This window comes from Macaca fascicularis, chromosome 16 (genome assembly GCF_037993035.2).
Source record: "Macaca fascicularis isolate 582-1 chromosome 16, T2T-MFA8v1.1".
Taxonomy (NCBI): Eukaryota; Metazoa; Chordata; class Mammalia; order Primates; family Cercopithecidae; genus Macaca; species Macaca fascicularis.
Genome location: NC_088390.1, coordinates 62,921,820 through 62,942,150, shown reverse-complemented (window position 1 = coordinate 62,942,150; position 20,331 = coordinate 62,921,820). Strand labels below are relative to the sequence as shown.

General features: G+C 50.6%; 1 protein-coding gene across 6 annotated transcripts in view; it reads left to right on the top strand.

The window, feature by feature from the left end:
• ACLY (ATP citrate lyase) overlaps positions 1–20,331 on the top strand; it is a 63,747-nt gene that overhangs the window by 28,903 nt on the left and 14,513 nt on the right. For 3 of the 6 annotated variants that reach the window (XM_005584205.4, XM_065532377.1, XM_005584204.4), the window contains exons 12-20: positions 2,905–3,059; positions 3,842–3,932; positions 5,032–5,061; positions 8,495–8,636; positions 9,216–9,384; positions 14,793–14,897; positions 17,089–17,285; positions 19,083–19,164; positions 20,114–20,224. In XM_005584205.4, the coding sequence (XP_005584262.1) occupies positions 2,905–3,059; positions 3,842–3,932; positions 5,032–5,061; positions 8,495–8,636; positions 9,216–9,384; positions 14,793–14,897; positions 17,089–17,285; positions 19,083–19,164; positions 20,114–20,224 (1,082 nt within the window). The remainder of the gene's footprint in view (positions 1–2,904; positions 3,060–3,841; positions 3,933–5,031; positions 5,062–8,494; positions 8,637–9,215; positions 9,385–14,792; positions 14,898–17,088; positions 17,286–19,082; positions 19,165–20,113; positions 20,225–20,331) is intronic. The other 3 variants (XM_074019576.1, XM_065532378.1, XM_005584207.4) reach the window with 1 other exon arrangement.

Genomic DNA, 20,331 nt, shown 5'->3' with positions numbered 1-20,331 from the left:
AGGGTGCTGAGTGCCAGGAAGGAAAACAAAGCAGGGAAAGGGAGAATGCGTGTGGGAGGGGCCAGGGCAGCCTTCATCAGGGAGATCAGAAAATGCTTGATCAGGCTGGGCGCGGTGGCTCAAGCCTGTAATCCCAGCACTTTGGGAGGCCGAGACGGGCGGATCACGAGGTCAGGAGATCGAGACCATCCTGGCTAACACAATGAAACCCCGTCTCTACTAAAAATACAAAAAAATTAGCCGGGCGAGGTGGCGGGCGCCTGTAGTCCCAGCTACTCGGGAGGCTGAGGCAGGAGAATGGCGTAAACCCGGGAGGCGGAGCTTGCAGTGAGCCGAGATAGCGCCACTGCACTCCAGCCTGGGCGACAGAGCGAGACTCCATCTCAAAAAAAAAAAAAAAAATGCTTGATCAAACTTGATCAAGGCTGGGCATGGTAGCTCACATACTTTGGGAGGTCGAAGCGGGAGGATCCCTTGAGCTCAGGAGTTCAAGACCAGTCTGGACAACATGGCAAGACCCCGCCTCTACAAAAAAAAAAAAAAAAAATACAATAATTAGCTGGTCATGGTGGTACACACCTGTAGTCCCAGCTACTTGGGAGGCTGAGGTAGGAGGATCACCTGAACCGGGAGGTCGAGGCTGCAGTGAGCCATGATCATGCCACTGTGCTTCAGCCTGGGTGACAGAGTGAGACCCTGTATCAAAAAAAAAGAAAGAAAGAAAAGAAAGGAAAATTACATTTGAGCAAAGACCTAGAATGAGGGAGCAGCACCATGGTGACTCTTGGAGAGGGAAGGACAAATTCCAATACCTGCAGTGGTAGGGGGCTGGGGCTGAGAGAGTGGCAGTGAGACACTACAGGTCACAGGAGGACTTGGCCATCACTGTGAGATAGTAGGCACAAGAGGTGTTTAAGCAGAGGAACCACATATTTATTATTATTATTATTATTTTGATACAGTGCCTTGCTTTGTCATCCAGGCTGGAGTGCAGTGGTACCATCATAGCTCATTGCAGCCTCGACCTTGTGGGCTCAAGTGATCCTTCCACCTCAACCTCCCAAGTATTGGAGACCACGGGTGCGCACCACCACGCCTGGCTAATTAAAAAAAAAAAAATTTGTTGTGAGATAATGTCTCACTGTGTTGCCCAAGCTGATCTCAAACTTGTGGTCTCAAGTGATCCTCTTGGCTTTGCCTCCCAAAGTGCTAGGGTTATAGATGTGAGCCACTACACCCAGCCAAGTGACACAATTTGACTTAGGTTTGAATTGAATAGGGTTAATTTTTTTTTTCTCTCTTTCTTTTCTTTTCTTTTTTTTTTTATGAGACAGTTTCACTCTGTCGCCCAGGCTGGAGTACAGTGGCGTGATCTCTGCTCACTGCAAGCTCTGCATCCCGGGTCCACGCCATTCTCCTGCCTCAGCCTCCTGAGTAGCCGGGACTACAGGCACCTGCCACCACGCCCGTCTAATTTTTTTTTTTTAATTTTTAGTAGAGACCAGGTTTCACCGTGTTAGCCAGGATGGTCTCAATCTCTTGACCTCGTGATCCACCTGCCTTGGCCTCCCAAAGTGTTGGGATTACAGGCATTTTTTATTTTTTATTTTTTTTGGAGACGGGGTCTCACTGTGTCACCCAGGCTAGAGTGTAGTGGTGTGATCACAGCTTACTGCAACCTCTGCCTCCCAGACTCAAGGGATCCTCCCACCTCAACCTCCTGAGTAGCTGCGACTACAGATGCACACCACAATAAATACAATTTTTGTACAAAAAATTAGCACACGCCTGGCTAATTTTTTTGTAGACGAACTTTTGCCATGTTGCCCAGGCTGGTCTCGAACTCTTGGACTCAAGCGATGCAGCCACCTAGGCCTCCCAAAGTGTTGGGATTACAGGTGTGAGCCTTTTGTTTTATTTTTCATAGAGCTGGTTCAAAGCTGAGGACCTGCTATGTGCAGTGGGGCAGGCCTGGGGATGGCACAGTGAAGTTACCAAATCATGCTCTTAAAATTAGAACATTCCACAAATAAACAGTAGGAGAAGATGCTAGGGGTCTGTCTGTACAAGGAAGAGGGGAGTGTGGCATGGGAGAGAGTGACCGTCAAGGTCAGAGGGGGCCTTTTTCAGGAGACGGCACTTGGGTTGAGCTGGGAGACCAGAGAGCAGCCAGGGGAAGCTCCATGGAGAGTTCCATGCAGACGGAGGAGCAGGGCCAGAGCCCTGGGAGAATGGGCTCAGGGTGTTTAGGAACAGAGACCAAGCACTGGTGGATGCATGTGATGAAGGCTAAGGAAAGCTGGAGAGCTGGGGTCCAGGCTGCGAGCAGGAGGAATACAGGCTCTGATAATTTGGGTACTTGAATCTTGCTATCTTGCCAGTAAATATGTTTCTTGTTTTTGTGTTTTCTTTTGGAGACAAAAGTCTCGCACTATCCCCCAGGCTGGAGTGCAGTGGCGCGATCTCAGCTTGCTTTGCAACCTCTGCCTCCCAGTTTCAAGGGATCCTCCTGCCTGAGCCTCCGAGTAGCTGGGATTACAGGCGCACGCCACCAAGCCTGGCTAATTTTTTGTGTTTTTAGTAGAGACAGAGTTTCACGACGTTGGCCCAGCTAGTCTCAAACTCCTGACCTCAAGTGATCTGCCAGCCTCGGCCTCCCAAAGTGCTGGGATTACAGGTGTAAGCCACTGCACCTGGCATGTTTCTTGTTCTTGTTATCAGGAAGTGGCCTTTAGAAAGCTTTGTCTGGTGGTGAATTATGACAGCTGATTTGCCCTGGATATTGGTCTTGCACTGAATGCGCCAAACACTGATCGTGGCTCTAAAAGGGCCTTTGCAGGATCACGTGGACTTGGGCACTTATCTGCGTACTTGAATTATGGATGTTTTTTCCTTCCCTTACAGGGAAGACCACTGGGATCCCCATCCATGTCTTTGGCACGGAGACTCACATGACGGCCATTGTGGGCATGGCCCTGGGCCACCGGCCCATCCCCAACCAGCCACCCACAGCGGCCCACACTGCAAACTTTCTCCTCAACGCCAGCGGGAGCACATCGGTAGGTGCCAGCCTCCCCCAACCTTATGGGAATGAACCATCTCATCTTTTCCACTAGAATACAGTCCTCCTTCTCTGTTGCCTGGGGGCATAGAGGAAATACAGCAGGAGTTAGTGCATGGTTGGTTTTTGGCTCTCTGCCAATTTTTTTCCTGCCCTGATCAAAGTAGTATAATGGAAGGACCAAGGATTTTAAAATTGGAACCAAGTTCAAATTGTGGCCGGGCATGGTGGCTCACGCCTGTAATCCCAGCACTTTGGGAGGCCGAGGCTGGTGGATCACCTAAGGTTAGGAGTTCGAGACCAGCCTGGCCAACATGGTGAAACCGCGTCTCTACTAAAAATACAAAAATTAGCCGGATGTGGTGGTACATGTCTGTAATCCCAGTTACTCGGGAGGCTCAGGCATGAGAATTGTTTGAACCCGGGAGGCAGAGGTTGCAGTGAGCTGTGATGGCGCCATTGCACTCCAGCTCTGGGCAACAGAGCGAGAATTAATCTGAAAAAGAAAAGAAAAGAAAAACTTAAAAATTGTTACTCTCTTACTTTTTGCTGAGAGAGCAACCTTAGCCAGTATTTTGTCCACTCAGGGCCTCAGTTTGCTCATCTGTAACATGGGATAATATTAATTCGTATCTTAGAGGATTGTTAGTACTTTTGGAAGCAGCTTATAAAGAGCATTGCCATGCATAATTTTTATTAGTTTTCTTTGGGGCCTTTGAGGACCAGTGACTTTTTTCCCAGCTGTGACTCTTACCTCTTACTCTCCTTGTCTCACCCCAGACGCCAGCCCCCAGCAGGACAGCATCTTTTTCTGAGTCCAGGGCCGATGAGGTGGCGCCTGCAAAGAAGGCCAAGCCTGCCATGCCACAAGGTAACTCCCTGAGGCTTCAGGCATGTTCCAGGGAGTGGCCTTTCGGTACCCTCTGTATCTCTCTCCCCTTTCCCTTTCCTGCCTGGGCTGGCAGAGGTGGATGAAAAGTGGTTTGGGTTTTGCAATGGGAGTGTGCCTGGGACGCGAGGATGGTATGACTTGAGCCTCCCCTGTGGGCGCTCCTGAGGCGGAGGACCCATGCTGTGCCTGGTCACCTCCATTCCCCCTATTCTCTTCTACCCCTGTGCTTCTTATGGGGGTGTGAACTGGGCAGGGAGGCTGTGGAGGAGATAGGGTTACAGAAATTCCAGGAAGTGGAAAATTCTCTGAGACTCTTCTCCCAAGTGGAGGGCAGACGCCGGGACCCCAGGATGACAGAGCCAGCTCCTACAACAGCAGTTCCCAGCCCACCCCCACCATCCTGGGGCCCTAATAGACATTCCCTCCTCTGAATCCCCAGCAAGAAACACCCTCGCCTGTCAGCCCATCTGTATTTCAACTAATTTTTCTCTCCATGTAGATGTGATTCCTGCCGGCCAGCCCTTGCAGCCAGCTCTACATAAGTGGTGTTAGTTACTCCTGGGCTGGTACACCTGTGCAGCCTCTTCCTGGGACACACTTTGCTTACGGCATTTTGGGAAATAGTGACACTGTCCCAAATCAGCATCTTTATCCACAGCACAGGTCAACCCCATGCTGGCCGATCATCTCATAGTGTTTCGTGGAGACAAAAAGGGATTGGCATTAAGAGGGTGGGACCGTGCCAGCTGGAGAACCCAGAGTTCAAGTCATCCAGCTGTCCCTGCAGAGGGCCTGGGGGAGGCGCTGGTGTTGAGCACACCTGCCCAGCCTTCGTCCTCCTCCTACCCACTCTCTGCCCCTTTGGTCTTTGCTCTTTCTTGCTTCCATTCTGCTTATCGGTGCTTTCACCTCTTCTGCTGGCCTTACTCCGTTGTCCATTGCAGAACAGGAGAGGGATGGTGAGGGCTTTAACCCTGAAAGGCTTGTCCATGGGACCCTTCCCTATTCCCACCCTCTCCCTCCAAAGCCTCCAGCCATCAGTGGGTCACTCAGTTGCCTTGGTCATTTTCTTTGACAGATTCAGTCCCAAGTCCAAGATCCCTGCAAGGTAGGATGCCCCCACCCTGCCCCCACTCCGCGTGTGGCTTTGTTAGCGGGTGACAGTTTTACTGTGTGCTCTGTTTCCCCTCCCCTGGTGGGTTGCAGTGTCGTCTGGTCTATTTTCTGTCCCTGCCTTGGTGTGGCCTGACCCCAAGTCCTAAGTCTTCGCTCTTCCTCCCCTCCTATCCCTGCTCAGTACACGCCCCACTCAGCACTCTCCTCACTGTGTGGCTGTTTCTGGCTCCAGACTTGGGAGGGGGTAGAGACTTTGGAAGGAGCAAGAGCCAGACCCACAGCCCTGGAGAGTGGAGTGGTGTCAAGGAGAGAGTGTCGCCTGGGAAGGAGGGAGCCATCCAACTGAATGGGGAGTGGCAGACAGCCGTGGGCATCTGTCACTGCTGGGTGCAGAAGGGGAGCCACAGGTCACCTCTGCTTCTCATTTACATCTCCTGATGTCATTTTCTCACCTTTTCTGCCTCAGCTTCACCACTGCCAGCTTCATCCTCAGGCTCCAGGGACCAGTTTATCTTTTTCTGGGGGTTGTGGAGGAACAAGAGAGGTGGAGAAGGAGGTAGACAGAAGCGCAGAAGGGTGTGCAGCGGATCTAGAGACTGGGTAATTGGAAGGGGTATGAACATTGTCTGGCGTATGAGGTCACATTTTATAGTGGACACTTCTGTGCATGTGCATTCACCCACTGGCCTAGCTGAGTAGATTAATTGGTTCATAGCATCAGAGCTTCCATTTAACTTTGACATTCACAGCCGTGGAGGCAGGGAAGTCTTTGTTGTCCCCTTGCTAAGGGATGGGGGAGGAGTAATTGGCAGAGTTGATAACCAGCTGGAAAGGCCCGGAATGCAGCCCTCTGGCCACCTGGCTTTAATCCTGATGTTTTTGTCTCTGGAAAAAGTTAAGAGCAGAGTTAGCCCAGTGTGGAAAGAACAGGGACCAGCCCTGGTTCTCCAGGAGCTCTCTGTACTCTGAAGGGGAGGAAGGTTATGAGGAGGGGGCTTATCCTTGTTACTTTCTGGAGTGTGAGAAATAAAAGGAGAGTGCGTCAGGGAGGGAGAGCAGATGATGGCTGAGCGAGCCCTCCCCTCAGTGAGGCCAGAGGAGGCCTGGTGTAGGCGGCATAGCCCCCGGCGCAGAGGTTCTCTTGGGCCTCTCTGCTGCTGGTAAGCTGAGGATACATATACCCTTCAGCTTTGGTTTCTCTGTGCTTGAGGAAGGGCCACTTCACCTCCGCCGTTTCCTGCTGGAGATGCTGGTAGGTTTGTAGATTCCAGGCTTTGTCTTGATTTCTGTAGCTGGCAGGGTAGATAGATCAGAGGCATGTGCACGTGTGTCACCTGTCGGGAGTGACATGATGTAGGCTTCCCCTGAGGATGGTGGGTCATGAACTCACACTTATATTCTCCCTCCTCACTTTCACAGTTGAGCTGCATTTTAAGTGATTATGTAATCCTGGCTCTGATGCTGGATGACCTCGGACCTCAGTCATTTGGCATCTCTGGGCTTCAGTTTCCTGGGACTGGGAAGTGGGGGAACTGGATTAGGTGGCTTCCCTTGTTCTGTGATCTCATGTCTCAGCAGAACCCAGGTAGGTCTAGGTGACAGTAAATTCCAGGTATTTGCAACATCAGGAAACTTCTGCCATGAGAAGCTTAAGGCTGTGATGGGAGGCAGGCCTGTACAGGGATTTAATGAGACCATGAACTTGGTTAGCCAAGCCTGCTCTAGTACAGTAGGTTGATTAATACCAGATGCCACTGGGCTAGATGCATCATTCTCCCTAGGGGAGCTCAGAAACTCCCTGAGGGCTGCTTTCCTCCTCTAGGACTTGCAGGGACCCAGAGGGGAAGGTCAGCTGCCTGAAGTGTGGTAAAAGTCCTTTGCCTTTACGCTAAGGACTGCACTTTTTTTTTTTTAAATATACTTGCTGCATTAAAATCTTCTTTCTAAAATTTTTGTGAGTACATAGTGGGGGTGCATGAGATATTTTGGTACAGGCGTGCAATGCGTAATAATCACATCATGGAAGGTGTTTTGTTGTTTTTTTTTTTTTTTTCCGAGGTGGGGTCTCACTATACTGCAGAGGCTGGTTTCGAATTCCTGGGCTCAAGTGATCCTCCCACCTCAGTCTCCTAAGTAGCTAGGATTCAAGCATGCACCTCTAGGCCCACCTATAGAACTGTACTTCTGCCAGCTCCTTTTGTTCCCTTACCTTTTGTTTTGTTTTGTTTTGTTTTGTTTTTTTGAGACAGGGTCTCACTCTGTGGCCCAAGCTGGAGTGCAGTGGTGCGATCTTGGCTCACTACAACCTCCGCCTCCTTGGTTCAAGTGATTGTGTGTTGGTTTCCCAAGAAGCTGGGATTACAGGCACATGCCACCACACAAATTTTTTTTTTTTTTTTTGAGATGGAGTCCCGGGCTGGAGTGCAGTGGCGCGATCTCAGCTCGCGGCAACCTTTGCCTTCCGGGTTCAAGCGATTCTCCCTGCCTCAGCCTGGGATTACAGGTGCCCACCACTACATCCAGCTAATTTTTGTATTTTTATTAGAGACAGGGTTTCACCATGTTGGCCAGGCTGGTCTTGAACTCTTGAGCTCAAGTGATCTACTGGTGTCAGCCTCCCAAAGTGCTGGAATTACAGGCGTGAGCCACCGCACCTGGCCTGCGCCTTACCTCTTAAGTGCCCACTGGAGGGTCTGTCCAAGAGCACTGTCCTGAGCAGGAAAGAGCCACCTGGTAGAAGGGAGCAGGACAGGAAAAACAGGAGGGCAGGTTGAGGGCACTGGCCCTGTGTAACTAGCTTGCTGCTCCTGCCTTGTGCAGAGCCCTGGCGGGAACCTCAGTTAGCGATAAGGCTGCTGTGTCCTCAGCCCCGGCTGCAGCAAACCTCTTCACTGGACCTACACTGACCTAGAATTAATGCTGATTCAAACCCTAACTGAAGCTGGTTTTATGTCCAGATTTACAGGGTGGTAAGCATTGTTGGGACATCGTTTGTAAGTCCTGAGCCCACCGAAATTGGGAGAGCTAAACATTTTTTTCCAATTACTTTAAAAATAATTTGTCAGGACCTCATTTGCATATAACCTGATGACACACCTTGCCTGGGAAATGAAGCAGGTCCTGTAGGAATTCTCCTGGGCATTTTTGACTGTGGGGCCCTTCTTTCTCTGTTCTTTGCAGAGCTACTTACCAGATAGGCAGGCCCTCTTAGCTTGATTTGCTCTTTCTGCCACCTTCTTCCAGAAAAATCGAGGCACCTCCTCCCCAAGTTTTCAGAATTCTGTCCTCTTGACATTCCTTTACGGTTGTGATGTCCACATCACCCTGTGGACATGGGGCGTGGAGGGGTCTGGCAGGCAGCCCTGGCCCCTGCAGGTCTCCGGGGGGTATGTGTTCTGGGTGCACTCTCTGTGTCTGCCCACCAGGAAAGAGCACCACCCTCTTCAGCCGCCACACCAAGGCCATTGTGTGGGGCATGCAGACCCGGGCCGTGCAAGGCATGCTGGACTTTGACTATGTCTGTTCCCGAGATGAGCCCTCGGTGGCTGCCATGGTCTACCCTTTCACGTGAGTTACCCCATGGTGGGAAGTATCTCCTTCCTCTGCTAAGACAAAGCTTGGGGCTGGGCACAGTGGCTCATGCCTGTAATCCTAGCACTTTGAGAGGTTGAAGTGGGAGAATTGCTTGAGCCCAGGAGTTTGAGACCAGCCCTTGGCAACATAGGGAGACCCCCATCTCTATAGATAATTTAAAAATTAGCTGGGTGTGGTGGTGTGCACCTGTAGTCCCAGCTACTTGGGAGGTTGAGGCAGGAGGATTGCCTGAGCCTTGGAGGTTGAGGTTGCAGTGAACTCTGATTATGCCACTGCACTCCAGCCTGGGTGACAGAGCAAGACCCTGTCTCCAAAAAAAAAAAAAAAAAAAAAGGCAGGGCTTGGGGAGTCAGCGAGCTCATTCCCTTTGCTGGGGAAGGCTTTGCCCATCCTAGAGACAGGGGCGTCAGTATTCCTTTGTCCCTTAGATGAAAATTCTTTGAGGGCAGAGACCATGCCTTTTCTACCTTCTGGGTGAAATTCCTCCCCTCAGCTTCCCCTTCCCCAGTCCTGATAGGTTGAGGATGTCCTAATTCTTTTACTTTCTCACAGTGGGGACCACAAGCAGAAGTTTTACTGGGGGCACAAGGAGATCCTGATCCCTGTCTTCAAGAACATGGCTGATGCCATGAGGAAGCACCCAGAAGTAGATGTGCTTATCAACTTTGCCTCTCTCCGCTCTGCCTATGACAGCACCATGGAGACCATGAACTATGCGCAGGTAGATCACTGGGCAGGGGGTGGGGGTGGGGACATGAACTATGCGCAGGTAGATCACTGGGCTCTGGGGGGTGGGGGTGGGGACATGAACTATGTGCAGGTAGATCACTGGGCGGGGGGTGGGGGTGGGGACATGAACTATGCGCAGGTAGATCACTGGGCTCTGGGGGGTGGGGGTGGGGACATGAACTATGCGCAGATAGATCACTGGGCGGGGGGTGGGGGTGGGGACATGAACTATGCGCAGGTAGATCACTGGGCGGGGGGTGGGGGTGGGGACATGAACTATGCGCAGGTAGATCACTGGGCGGGGGGTGGGGGTGGGGAACATGAACTATGCGCAGGTAGATCACTGGGTGGGCTCTGGGGGGTGGGGGTGGGGACATGAACTATGCGCAGGTAGATCACTGGGTGGGCTCTGGGGGGTGGGGGTGGGGACATGAACTATGCGCAGGTAGATCACTGGGCTCTGGGGGGTGGAGGGTGGGGACATGAACTATGCGCAGGTAGATCACTGGGTGGGCTCTGGGGGGTGGGGGTGGGGACATGAACTATGCGCAGGTAGGTCACTGGGCTCTGGGGGGCGGGGGGTGGGGACCACGAACTATGCGCAGGCAGATCACTGGGCTCTGGGGGGTGGAGGGTGGGGACATGAACTATGCGCAGGTAGATCACTGGGTGGGCTCTGGGGGGTGGGGGTGGGGACATGAACTATGTGCAGGTAAATCACTGGGCTCTGGGGGGTGGGGGTGGGGACATGAACTATGCGCAGGTAGATCACTGGGCTCTGGGGGGCGGGGGGTGGGGACCATGAACTATGTGCAGGTAGATCACTGGGTGGGCTCTGGGGGGTGGGGGTGGGGACCATGAACTATGTGCAGGTAGATCACTGGACTCTGGGGGGTGGAGGGTGGAGACCACGAACTATGCGCAGGTAGATCACTGGGCTCTGGGGGGTGGGGGTGGGGACCACGAACTATGCGCAGGTAGATCACTGGGCTCTGGGGGGGGACCATGAACTATGAGCAGGTAGATCACTGGGCTCTGGGGGGTGGGGGTGGGGACATGAACTATGCGCAGATAGATCACTGGGCTCTGGGGGGCGGGGGGTGGGGACCATGAACTATGTGCAGGTAGATCACTGGGCTCTGGGGGGTGGAGGGTGGAGACCACGAACTATGCGCAGGTAGATCACTGGGCTCTGGGGGGGGACCATGAACTATGAGCAGGTAGATCACTGGGCTCTGGGGGGTGGGGGTGGGGACATGAACTATGCGCAGATAGATCACTGGGCTCTGGGGGGTGGGGGTGGGGACCATGAACTATGCGCAGGTAGATCACTGGGCTCTGGGGGGTGGAGGGTGGAGACCATGAACTATATGCAGGTAGATCACTGGGTGGGCTCTGGGGGGTGGGGGTGGAGACCATGAACTATGCGCAGGTAGATCACTGGGTGGGCTCTGGGGGGTGGGGGTGGGGACATGAACTATGTGCAGGTAGATCGCTGGGTGGGCTCTGGGGGGCGGGGGGTGGGGACATGAACTATGCACAGGTAGATCACTGGGCCCTCGGGGGTGGAGGGTGGGGAAGCAGGAACGGCTCCTGTATGATGTCCTGTCACTGCTGCCTGGGACAAAGGGCTGGAGATTTGGGAGTAGCCAGTGGTTTGGGTAGAAATGGTTGGAGACACGTGATCTTCAGAAGTCAGAATAGTGACCCAGGGCAGGTCAGTCTGGGCAGAGGCTGCTTACCTGGGCTTACAAAGAGGCTGCTCAGGCCTGGGACAGTGGCTCATGCCTGTAATCCTAGGACTTCGGAAGGCAGAGGCAGCAAGATTGCTTGAAGCCAAGAGCTCAAGACCAGCCTAAGCAATAAAGCGAGACCCATTCTCTACAGAAAGTTTAAAAATTAGTCCAGCCAGGCATGGTGACTCACACCTGTTAGTCCCAGCTACTCAGGAGGCTGAGGCAGGAGGATCAATTTATCACCCGGGAGTTCAATACTGCAGTTACCTATGATCATTCCATGGCACTCCAGGCTGAGTGGCAAAGCAAGACCCTGTCTTTAAAAACATTAAATAAAGTAAAATAAAATATACGCTGGGCATGGTGGCTTGTGCCTGTTATTCCAGCATTTTGGGAGGTCAAGGCAAGAAGACTGCTTGAGCCCAGGAGGCCAGTAAAGCAAGACCCTGTCCCTACAAAAAAAGAAAAAAAAAAAATTAGCTGGACATGGTGGCATGTGCTGGCTGAGGCAGGATGATCACTTGAGCCCGGGAGGTCAAGGCTGCAGTGAGTTGTGATCACACCACTGCACTTCAGCCTAGGCAACAGAGTGAGACTCTCTCTAAATAAATAAATGAATAAATAAATAATGTTAAATATATAAATGAGGTGGCTCAGGCTCCACGCCACCCCCACTATATCCTCTCTGTGCTATCCATAACTGGCTTGAAAACCAGGATTGACTGGATGCCGTGGCTTGTGTTTGTTGGGAGGCAGTGGTGGGGGGATTGTTTGAGGCTAGGGGTTCGAGACCAACTTGAACAACACAGCAAGACCTTGTCTCTACTTAAAAAAGGATTAGCCAGGCATGGTGGCACTCACTGGTCCCAGTTACTAGGGAGGCTAAGGTAGGAGGATCGCTTGAGCTCAGGAGGTTGAGGCTGCAGCATGCTGTGATCATGCCATTGCACTCCACCCTGGGCAGCAGAGCAAGATCCAGATCTTGTCTCAAAAACAAAAAAACAAATCAGGATTAAAGCACTTTATTTTATTTATTTATTTATTTTTTGAGACAGGGCCTTACTCTGTCACACAGCCTCCGCCTCCCAGGCTTGAGTGATTCTCGTGCCTCAGCCTCCCGAGTAGCTGGGATTACAGGCACACATGCCACCACACCTGGCTTTTTTTTTTTTGTAGAGATGGGGTTCCACCATGTTGGCCAGACTGGTCTTGAACTTCTGGCCTCAAGTGATCCACTCACCTTGGCCTCCCAAAGTGCTGGGATTACAGGAGTGAGCCACTGCACCCGGCCTATTTTAATTAATTAATTTTTTTTTAAATCTGTCAGCTTCCTAAGCCAGAGGAGGCCCAGAGAGACTCCAACATTTCATGATAAAAATATTATATATTTATTATAGAACAGTTTCAGAATACTGATGAATATTGTTTTGTTGAAAATAAATACTTGAGGTCCCATTTCAGAAAAACATGACTGCTACTATGAGAGTGTGTCCTTATCTACACCTTTTTCTAGATTTGAACAAAGGGAATAATACTGTATGCCACTCATATAATCTGCTTTCTTCAGTTGCTCTTTCCACATCAGTAAGCATTTATTAGCAGCATCACTTTTGCTTTTGCAAATCTTGTGATGGGCAATCTCGGATTAACATTTGCCTGTATCTTTAATTATTCCCTAAGCATAAATTTCTAGAAGTTGAACTATTGCATCAGAAGGTGCAGGTTTGAGGCTGGGTGCGGTGGCTCACACCTGGAATCCCAGGACTTTGGGAGGCCAAGGTGGGTGGATCATTTGAGGTCAGGAGTTCGAGACCAGCCTAGCCACTGCCTCTACTAAAAATAAAACAGCCAGGTATGGTGGTGGGCACCTGTAGTGCCAGCTACTTGGGAGGCTGAGGCAGGAGAATGACTTGAATCCGGGAGGTGGAAGTTGCAGTGAGCCAAGGTGCTATTGTACTCCAGCCTGGGCAACAAGAGTGAGACTCCATCTCAAAAAAAATAAAATAAAATTAGGATATTGATTATTTTGTTGAAAATTATCACCTGATCCCAGACTGGCTTATTTGAGTTTATGACCAGAGAACATAAAATTGTTTTGATATCTAGAGGAAGTGAAAAAGAAAACACATTTGTTGAAATGGAGTCTCTCTCCGTCACCCAAGCTAGAGTGAGTACAGTGGCAAGATCTGGGTTCACTGCAACCTCCACCTCCCGGGTTCCAGCAATTCTTCTGTCTCAGCCTCCCAAGTAGCTGATACTACAGGCGCCTGCCACCATGCCTGGCTAATTTTTGTATTTTCAATAGAGATGGGGTTTCACCTTTTTGGTCAGGCTGGTCTCGAACTCCAGCCTCAGGTGATCCACCCGCCTCGGCCTCCCAAAGTGTTGGGATTATAGGTGTGAGCCACCGCGCCCGGCTGCTACTTCTTTAGTCTAGGGCAGAGGTTGGCAAACTGCAGCCCAAGGCAAAACCTAGCACATCACCTAGTTTTAGGGTTGTTTTTTGTTTGTTTTTTGAGATGGAATTTTGCTCTTGTTGCCCAGGCTGGAGTGCAGTGGTGCAGTCTCGGCTCATCGCAACCTCTGCCTCCCAGGTTCAAGCGATTCTCCTGCCTCAGCCTCCTGAGTAGCTGGGATTACAGGCATGCACCACTATGCCCAGCTAATGGCTCTCCCTGTGTTGCCCAGGCTGGCCTTGAACTGTTGGGCTCAAGGAATCCACCTGCCTTAGACTCCCAAAGTGCTGGGATTATAGGCATGAGCCACTCCACCTGGCCCCTACAATACTATCTTGACCCTTTATAGAAGTTCGCTGGCCCTGGTTTAGAGCCAAAGAGAGATGATTCCTGGATCCGTCCCATGCCCCTCCCACCCCGTCTCTGGGCTGAGTGTAGAAGCAGCTCATTTCTCTGAAACGCTGACCCTGTCCTATGGGGATGGTGACAAGACTCGGAGGGTACCATGGGGAGAAGCCTTAGATAGCTGCTTTATGAGCAGGCACAGGAGCAGGTAGACAACAGGAGGGTGTGAGCTTTTGGGTGAGAGTGAACGTAGCTGCTATGACTGTAGCAGGGATTCCGAAATATCTGCCTCTGTTGGGTGGATCACTGCGGCGTTAGCTAGTGGAGATCAGTTTCAGCTATCCACCACCTGTGTTTTCAGGAGATGGTTAGAGTGATCAGGAGCAGAGGCCTGTGGGAAGAATGAGATGCATTTTGGTTTTGTTTTTTTGTTTTGTTTTGTTTTTGAGATGGAGTCTCGCTCTATTGCCCAGGCTGGAGTGCAGTGGTGCCATCTCAGCTCACTGCAACCTCCACCTCCTGGGCTCAAGTGATTCTCCTGCCTCAGCCTCCCTAGTAGTTGGGATTACAGGCGCACACCACCATGCCCAGCTAATTTTTGTATTTTTAGTAGAGATGGGGTTTTGCCATGTTGGCCAGGCTGGTCTTGAACTCCTGACCTTAGAAGATCCACCCTCCTTGGTCTCCCAAAGTGCTGGGATTACAAGCATGAGCCACTGCGCCCAGCTGACATGCATATTGTTAACATTACTTTGTTCTTGGACCCTGGAAGGGGACATGGGGAATGGGCCCTTGAACGGTGCTGTCTTGTTGCCCTTTCTGAGGCAGAAAGTTAACGGGAAGGGACTCTTGTCGTGCTCTAGATCCGGACCATCGCCATCATAGCCGAAGGCATCCCTGAGGCCCTCACGAGAAAGCTGATCAAGAAGGCGGACCAGAAGGGAGTGACCATCATCGGACCTGCCACTGTGAGCTTCCTGTCCGGAAAGCCTTTTACGTTCGATGCTATCTTATGAAGTTCAGTGCCCTTAGGAAGTTTACTTTTTGACTCTTCTATCTCCCTCCTTGAGAGGGTTCCGGAAGTATTTGTTGAAAATCAGTCTGTCCATTTTTAGCTTTTTTTTTTGAGACAGAGTCTCCCTGCAACGCCTAGGCTGGAGTGCAATGGCGCGATCTTGGCTCACTGCAACCTCTGCTTCCGGGTTCAAGTGATTCTCCTGCCTCAGCCTCCCAAGTAGCTGGGATTACAGGCACCCGCCACCATGCCCAGCTAATTTTTGTATTTTTAGTAGAGACGGGGTTTCACCATGTTGGTCAGGCTGGTCTCAAACTCCTGACGTCGGGTGATCCACCCACCTCAGCCTCCCAAAGTGCTGGAATTACAGGTGTGAGCCAACGCGCCTGGCCCATTTTTAGTTTTTGTTTTGGTTTTTTTTTTTTTTGAGATGGAGTCTCATTCTGTTGCCCAGGCTGGAGTGCAGTGGCATGATCTTAGCTCACTGCAACCTCTGCCTCCTGGGTATTTTTTTAAAGGACTCTCTCCCTAGTCCATATCACCTTTATGGTTTCAAGGAGCTAATGAGTAATTTTTTAGTATTTGTCTACCTTCATACAACCATAGCATAGTCTTTGCTAAACCAAAGAATAAACTGCCTGGTGGCCCAAAGTCTTCATATAAGAAGAAATTATTCTTTTTTGGAGGGTAGGGGGGCACAGAGTCTCACTCTGTTGCCCAGGCTAGAGTGCAGTGGTGCAATCTTGGCTCACTGCAACTTCCACCTCCTGGGTTCAAGCAATTCCCCTACCTCAGCCTCCCGAGTAGCTGGGACTACAGGCGGCTGCCACCATGCCTGGCTAATTTTTGTATTTTTAGTAGAGGCAGGGTTTCACTGTGTTGGCCAGGCTGGTCTCGAACTCCCGACCTCAAATGATCCACCCGCCTCGGCCTCCCAAAGTCCTGGAGTTACAGGCGTGAGGCACCGTGCTTGGCCTTTGTTTTTTGTTTGTTTGTTTGTTTTGCCTTTGAGATGGAGTCTTGCTCTGTTACCTAGGTGGCCCAGGTAGTGCAGGAGTGCAGTGGCACAATCTTGGCTCACTACAGCCTCTGCCTCCTTGGTTCAAGAAATTCTCCTGCCTCAGCCTCCCGAGGAGCTGGGACTACAGGTGTGAACCACCACGCCTGGCTAATTTTTGTATTTTTAGTAGAGACAAGGTTTCACCATGTTAGCCAGGCTGGTCTCAAACTCCCAACCTCAGGTAATCTGCCCCCTTCAGCCTCCAAAAGTGTTGGGATTGCAGGCGTGAGCCACCATGCCTGGCTGAAATTGTTCTTTGAATTATGTTTTGTTTGTTTTTTTAAGAAGCAGGGTCTCACTGTGTTGCTGGTGTGCAGTGGCTTTTCACTGGTGCGGTTATAGCACACTTCAGCAGCCCTGAACTCCTAAGCTCGAGCAGTCTCCCTGCCTCAGCCTCCTGAGTAGCTTGGATTACGGAAATGTTCCTCTACACCTGGCTTATTTTTACTTTTTTTTTTTTTTTTTTTGAGAAGGAGTCTGGCTCTTTGGCCCGGGCTGGAGTGCAGTGGCCGGATCTCAGCTCACTGCAAGCTCTGCCTTCCGGGTTTACGCCATTCTCCTGCCTCAGCCTCCCGAGTAGCTGGGAACACAGATGCCCGCCACCTCGCCCGGCTAGTTTTTTGTATTTTTTAGTAGAGACGGGGTTTCACCGTGTTAGCCAGGATGGTCTCGATCTCCTGACCTCGTGATCCGCCCGTCTCGGCCTCCCAAAGTGCTGGGATTACAGGCTTGAGCCACCGCGCCCGGCTTGTTTTTACTTCTTACTGTATTAAAAAGTTGAAACTAGTATTTATTTCCAAAGAGCTGAGATTACAGGCCTGAGCCACTGTGCCGGGCTGAGTATATGTATCTGAACCTGAATTAGTGAGCCATGTTTTACAAAGAAGGCTGTCTTTTGTTCTGTATAATGTCTCTTGAGAGAAAGGAGACTTTCCTAAGCAGGAAACCCAATGGGCAAGTGTGATTCCTCTTCGTCATTCTCTCCCCAGCCTGGCCAGAGAGGCAGTAATGCAGGGGCTTTGTGATTCTTCGTGGTGAATCTGGAAGCCACCTTCCTCCCTGATTGTGGTTTCTGCCCCCACAGGTTGGAGGCATCAAGCCTGGGTGCTTTAAGATTGGGAACACTGGTGGGATGCTGGACAACATCCTGGCCTCCAAATTGTACCGCCCAGGCAGCGTGGCCTATGTCTCACGTTCTGGAGGCATGTCCAACGAGCTCAACAATATCATCTCTCGGACCACGGATGGCGTCTATGAGGGTGTGGCCATTGGTGGGGACAGGTAATCACCTGGGAAGCCAAGGAGGGGCTTCCCACATTGAGAGCGGCAGGCTAGGAGGTGACGCTGTGTCCTGCAGGCTGCTCGCTGCCCCTGAGTTCCAGGCCCACAGGAATGCTGCTGAAGTCTAAACAATAGGGCATCACTGCTCTTGTCTCAGGACTGACAGAGCATGAAATCAGAAAGCACAGAACAGGGCAATGTGCAGCAGAGGCGACTGGGCTTTGGGGATAATTTTGTTTGTTGTGATTGGCCACAGGGAGGCAGCAGAGTGCAGTGGTTAGGAGGGCCAGTTCTGAAATTGGATTGAAGAGGTTCAAATCCCATTTTCCCTCTTTTGTAGGGGGTGGGTGCCAGGGGCCATCCTGGGGGCCGGTTACTTAACCTCCCTAGACTTCCATCAAATGGGTAAATAATACCCCCCACCTCATGGGGTCACTGGAGGAATAAATGAGGTGTAGTACATGGAAGTGTCTGAGCCAGGGCCTGCTCTCAGCAGGTGCTCAGTGAGTTTTTATGGTAGTTAATACTAGTATCCTCATTATTTTTGTTAGTGGGAACACTGATCAGTAGGTCATGAATAGAGTATTATATCTTAGAGTGACATCTGGCACTTAGTAAGTCCATAATAAATGTTAGCCATTATTGTTTATTATTCCCACTGTTACCACTGCTGTCAGGCTTAGAAACCAAAAGCTGTTGAGATAGAGTCACCTTGTCCGTCTGCCTGGCTTTACCACGTGATTTCCGATAGGATGCCTGGGTGAGGAAGAACTCTCACCAAGGTCTTTAGGGGTGTGGCCTGGGAATCCCCAGTCCTTGGGTACTGCCTGACCAAAGCCTCCGGGAATAAGTCTAGGAAATGCTACTTGTTTAGATTGTCTTCTTAGATTTATAATGATCATATCAAAAGACATGAAGAGGCCTAGAACAGTGGCTTATGCCTGTCATCCCAGCACTTTGGGAGGCTTAGGTAGGAGGATTGTTTCAGCCCAGAAATTCGAGACCAGCTGAGGCAACACAGTGAGACCCCCATCTCTACCAAAAAACGTTAGCCAGATGTGGTGGTGTGTGCCAGTAGTGCCAGCTACTCTGGAGCCTGAGGCAGGAGGATTGCTTGAACCTGGGAGGCGGAGGTTGCAGTGCACCAAGATTGCACCACTACACTCAAGCCTGGGTGAAAGAGCAAGACTTCATCTCAAAAAGAAAGAAAATACGTGTGTGTTCTTAGATTTTTTTTTTTGAGACGATCAAAAAATTCAAGCGATCCTCCTGCCTCAGCCTCCCGAGTAGCTGGGACTGTACAAGCGCTCACCACCACACCTGGCTGATTTTTGTATTTTTAGTAGAGACGGGGTTTCACCATGTTGGCCAGGCTGGTCTGGAACTCCTGACCTCAGGTGATCTGCCCTCCTGGGCCTCCCAAAGTGCTGGAATTACAGGCGTGAGCCACTGCCCCTGGCCTTTTGTGGATGTGTTTTAAAACAACTGCACCAGGGTGTGCTCTCTCGGTCATCTCTTAGTGCTGAGTGAACCTCTCTGGGCTTATTTTGTGCTGTCTTTTCCTTTGCGAGTTAGATAGCTCCAACTCCTTCCCTCCTCTTTCTTCCCTTCTGCTCCATTTGCTACCTTCCCCCTCCTACCCTTCTCCATTATTGCTGGGGCATCTCTGGACCCTTACCGGCCATCCACACCCCCCTAAAATCCAGTGTTCCCAGTACAAGTGTGCTTCCTAACCCTGTACACACTTTCCCATGCCTCCTCCTGATCCTGTATCCTGATACTCCCTGCCCTCAACAGGTATCCAGGCTCCACATTCATGGATCATGTGTTACGCTATCAGGACACTCCAGGAGTCAAAATGATTGTGGTTCTTGGAGAGGTGAGTTACTTAAAAAAAAAAAATATATATATATATATATATATATATGATTTTAAAACTGTAATGCATAATCTCAGTTTTCAAAAAATTTAAACATTTTGGTTACATGTAACTTAAAGGGACAGTCCCTGGTAATCCCACCCTCTAGATGCTGGGGCCTCAAAGTTGTCACTATTAGTACTGCCATTTATGTTTCAGAGAAAGGAGTTCTTACCTCCCAGTTTAGCACCAGTAAGAGAGAAGCTCTGCTCTGGCTGGCCGTGGTCTCTACGTGGTGGGCAGTGGAAAGCTGGAGTAAAAAGTGCATTTTTTTGCCCAGGTATGGTGGCTAACACCTGTAATCCTTCCAGCACTTTGGAAGGCTGAGACAGGTGGGTCACTTGATCAGGAATTCTAGACCATCCTGGCCTACATGGTGAAAACCCATCTCTACTAAAAATATAAAAATTAACCAGGCGTGGTGGTACGCACTTGTAATCCCAGCCACTCGGGAGGCTGAGGTGGGAGAATCACTTGAACCCAGGAGGTAGAGGTTGCAGTGAACAGAGATCACACCACTGCCCTCCAGCCTGGGAGACAGAGCAAGACTCTGGGAAAAACAAAAACAAAAACCGCTTTTTAAAAAATTTGATGACTTTTGGATAGAACAGTTAAAAAAATTTTCTAAATACTGAAAAATGTGGGAGTCCCATAACTCCATCCCTTGTTTGCACCTCTGAAGGCAGGTCTAATCCTAAATCATGTTATATCTCTAGATCAGGAAGGGGGAGTCCCAGAGATTCCTCTAGGAGACCTGCTGTTTGTTCCTTTAGAAATCCTCCTTGTATCCAGGCTGAAACTAAACTCCTTTTATTTGGCCAAAGCCCATGTCCCTCCATTTTCTATCCAGTTTTTACGTCAGGATGGGCTCCACTAACTTGGCTTTTTCTCATTCCCCATTCCTTGGCAGATTGGGGGCACTGAGGAATATAAGATTTGCCGGGGCATCAAGGAGGGCCGCCTCACCAAGCCCATCGTCTGCTGGTGCATTGGGACCTGTGCCACCATGTTCTCCTCTGAGGTATGGCTGAGACGGGTCACTCCGGGGCTAGGAGTGGGGATTGCAAGGGGGCATTTGAAGTGAACCATGTAGTCATCTTATTAAGCAGCTAGTTCCTTCAAGAAACG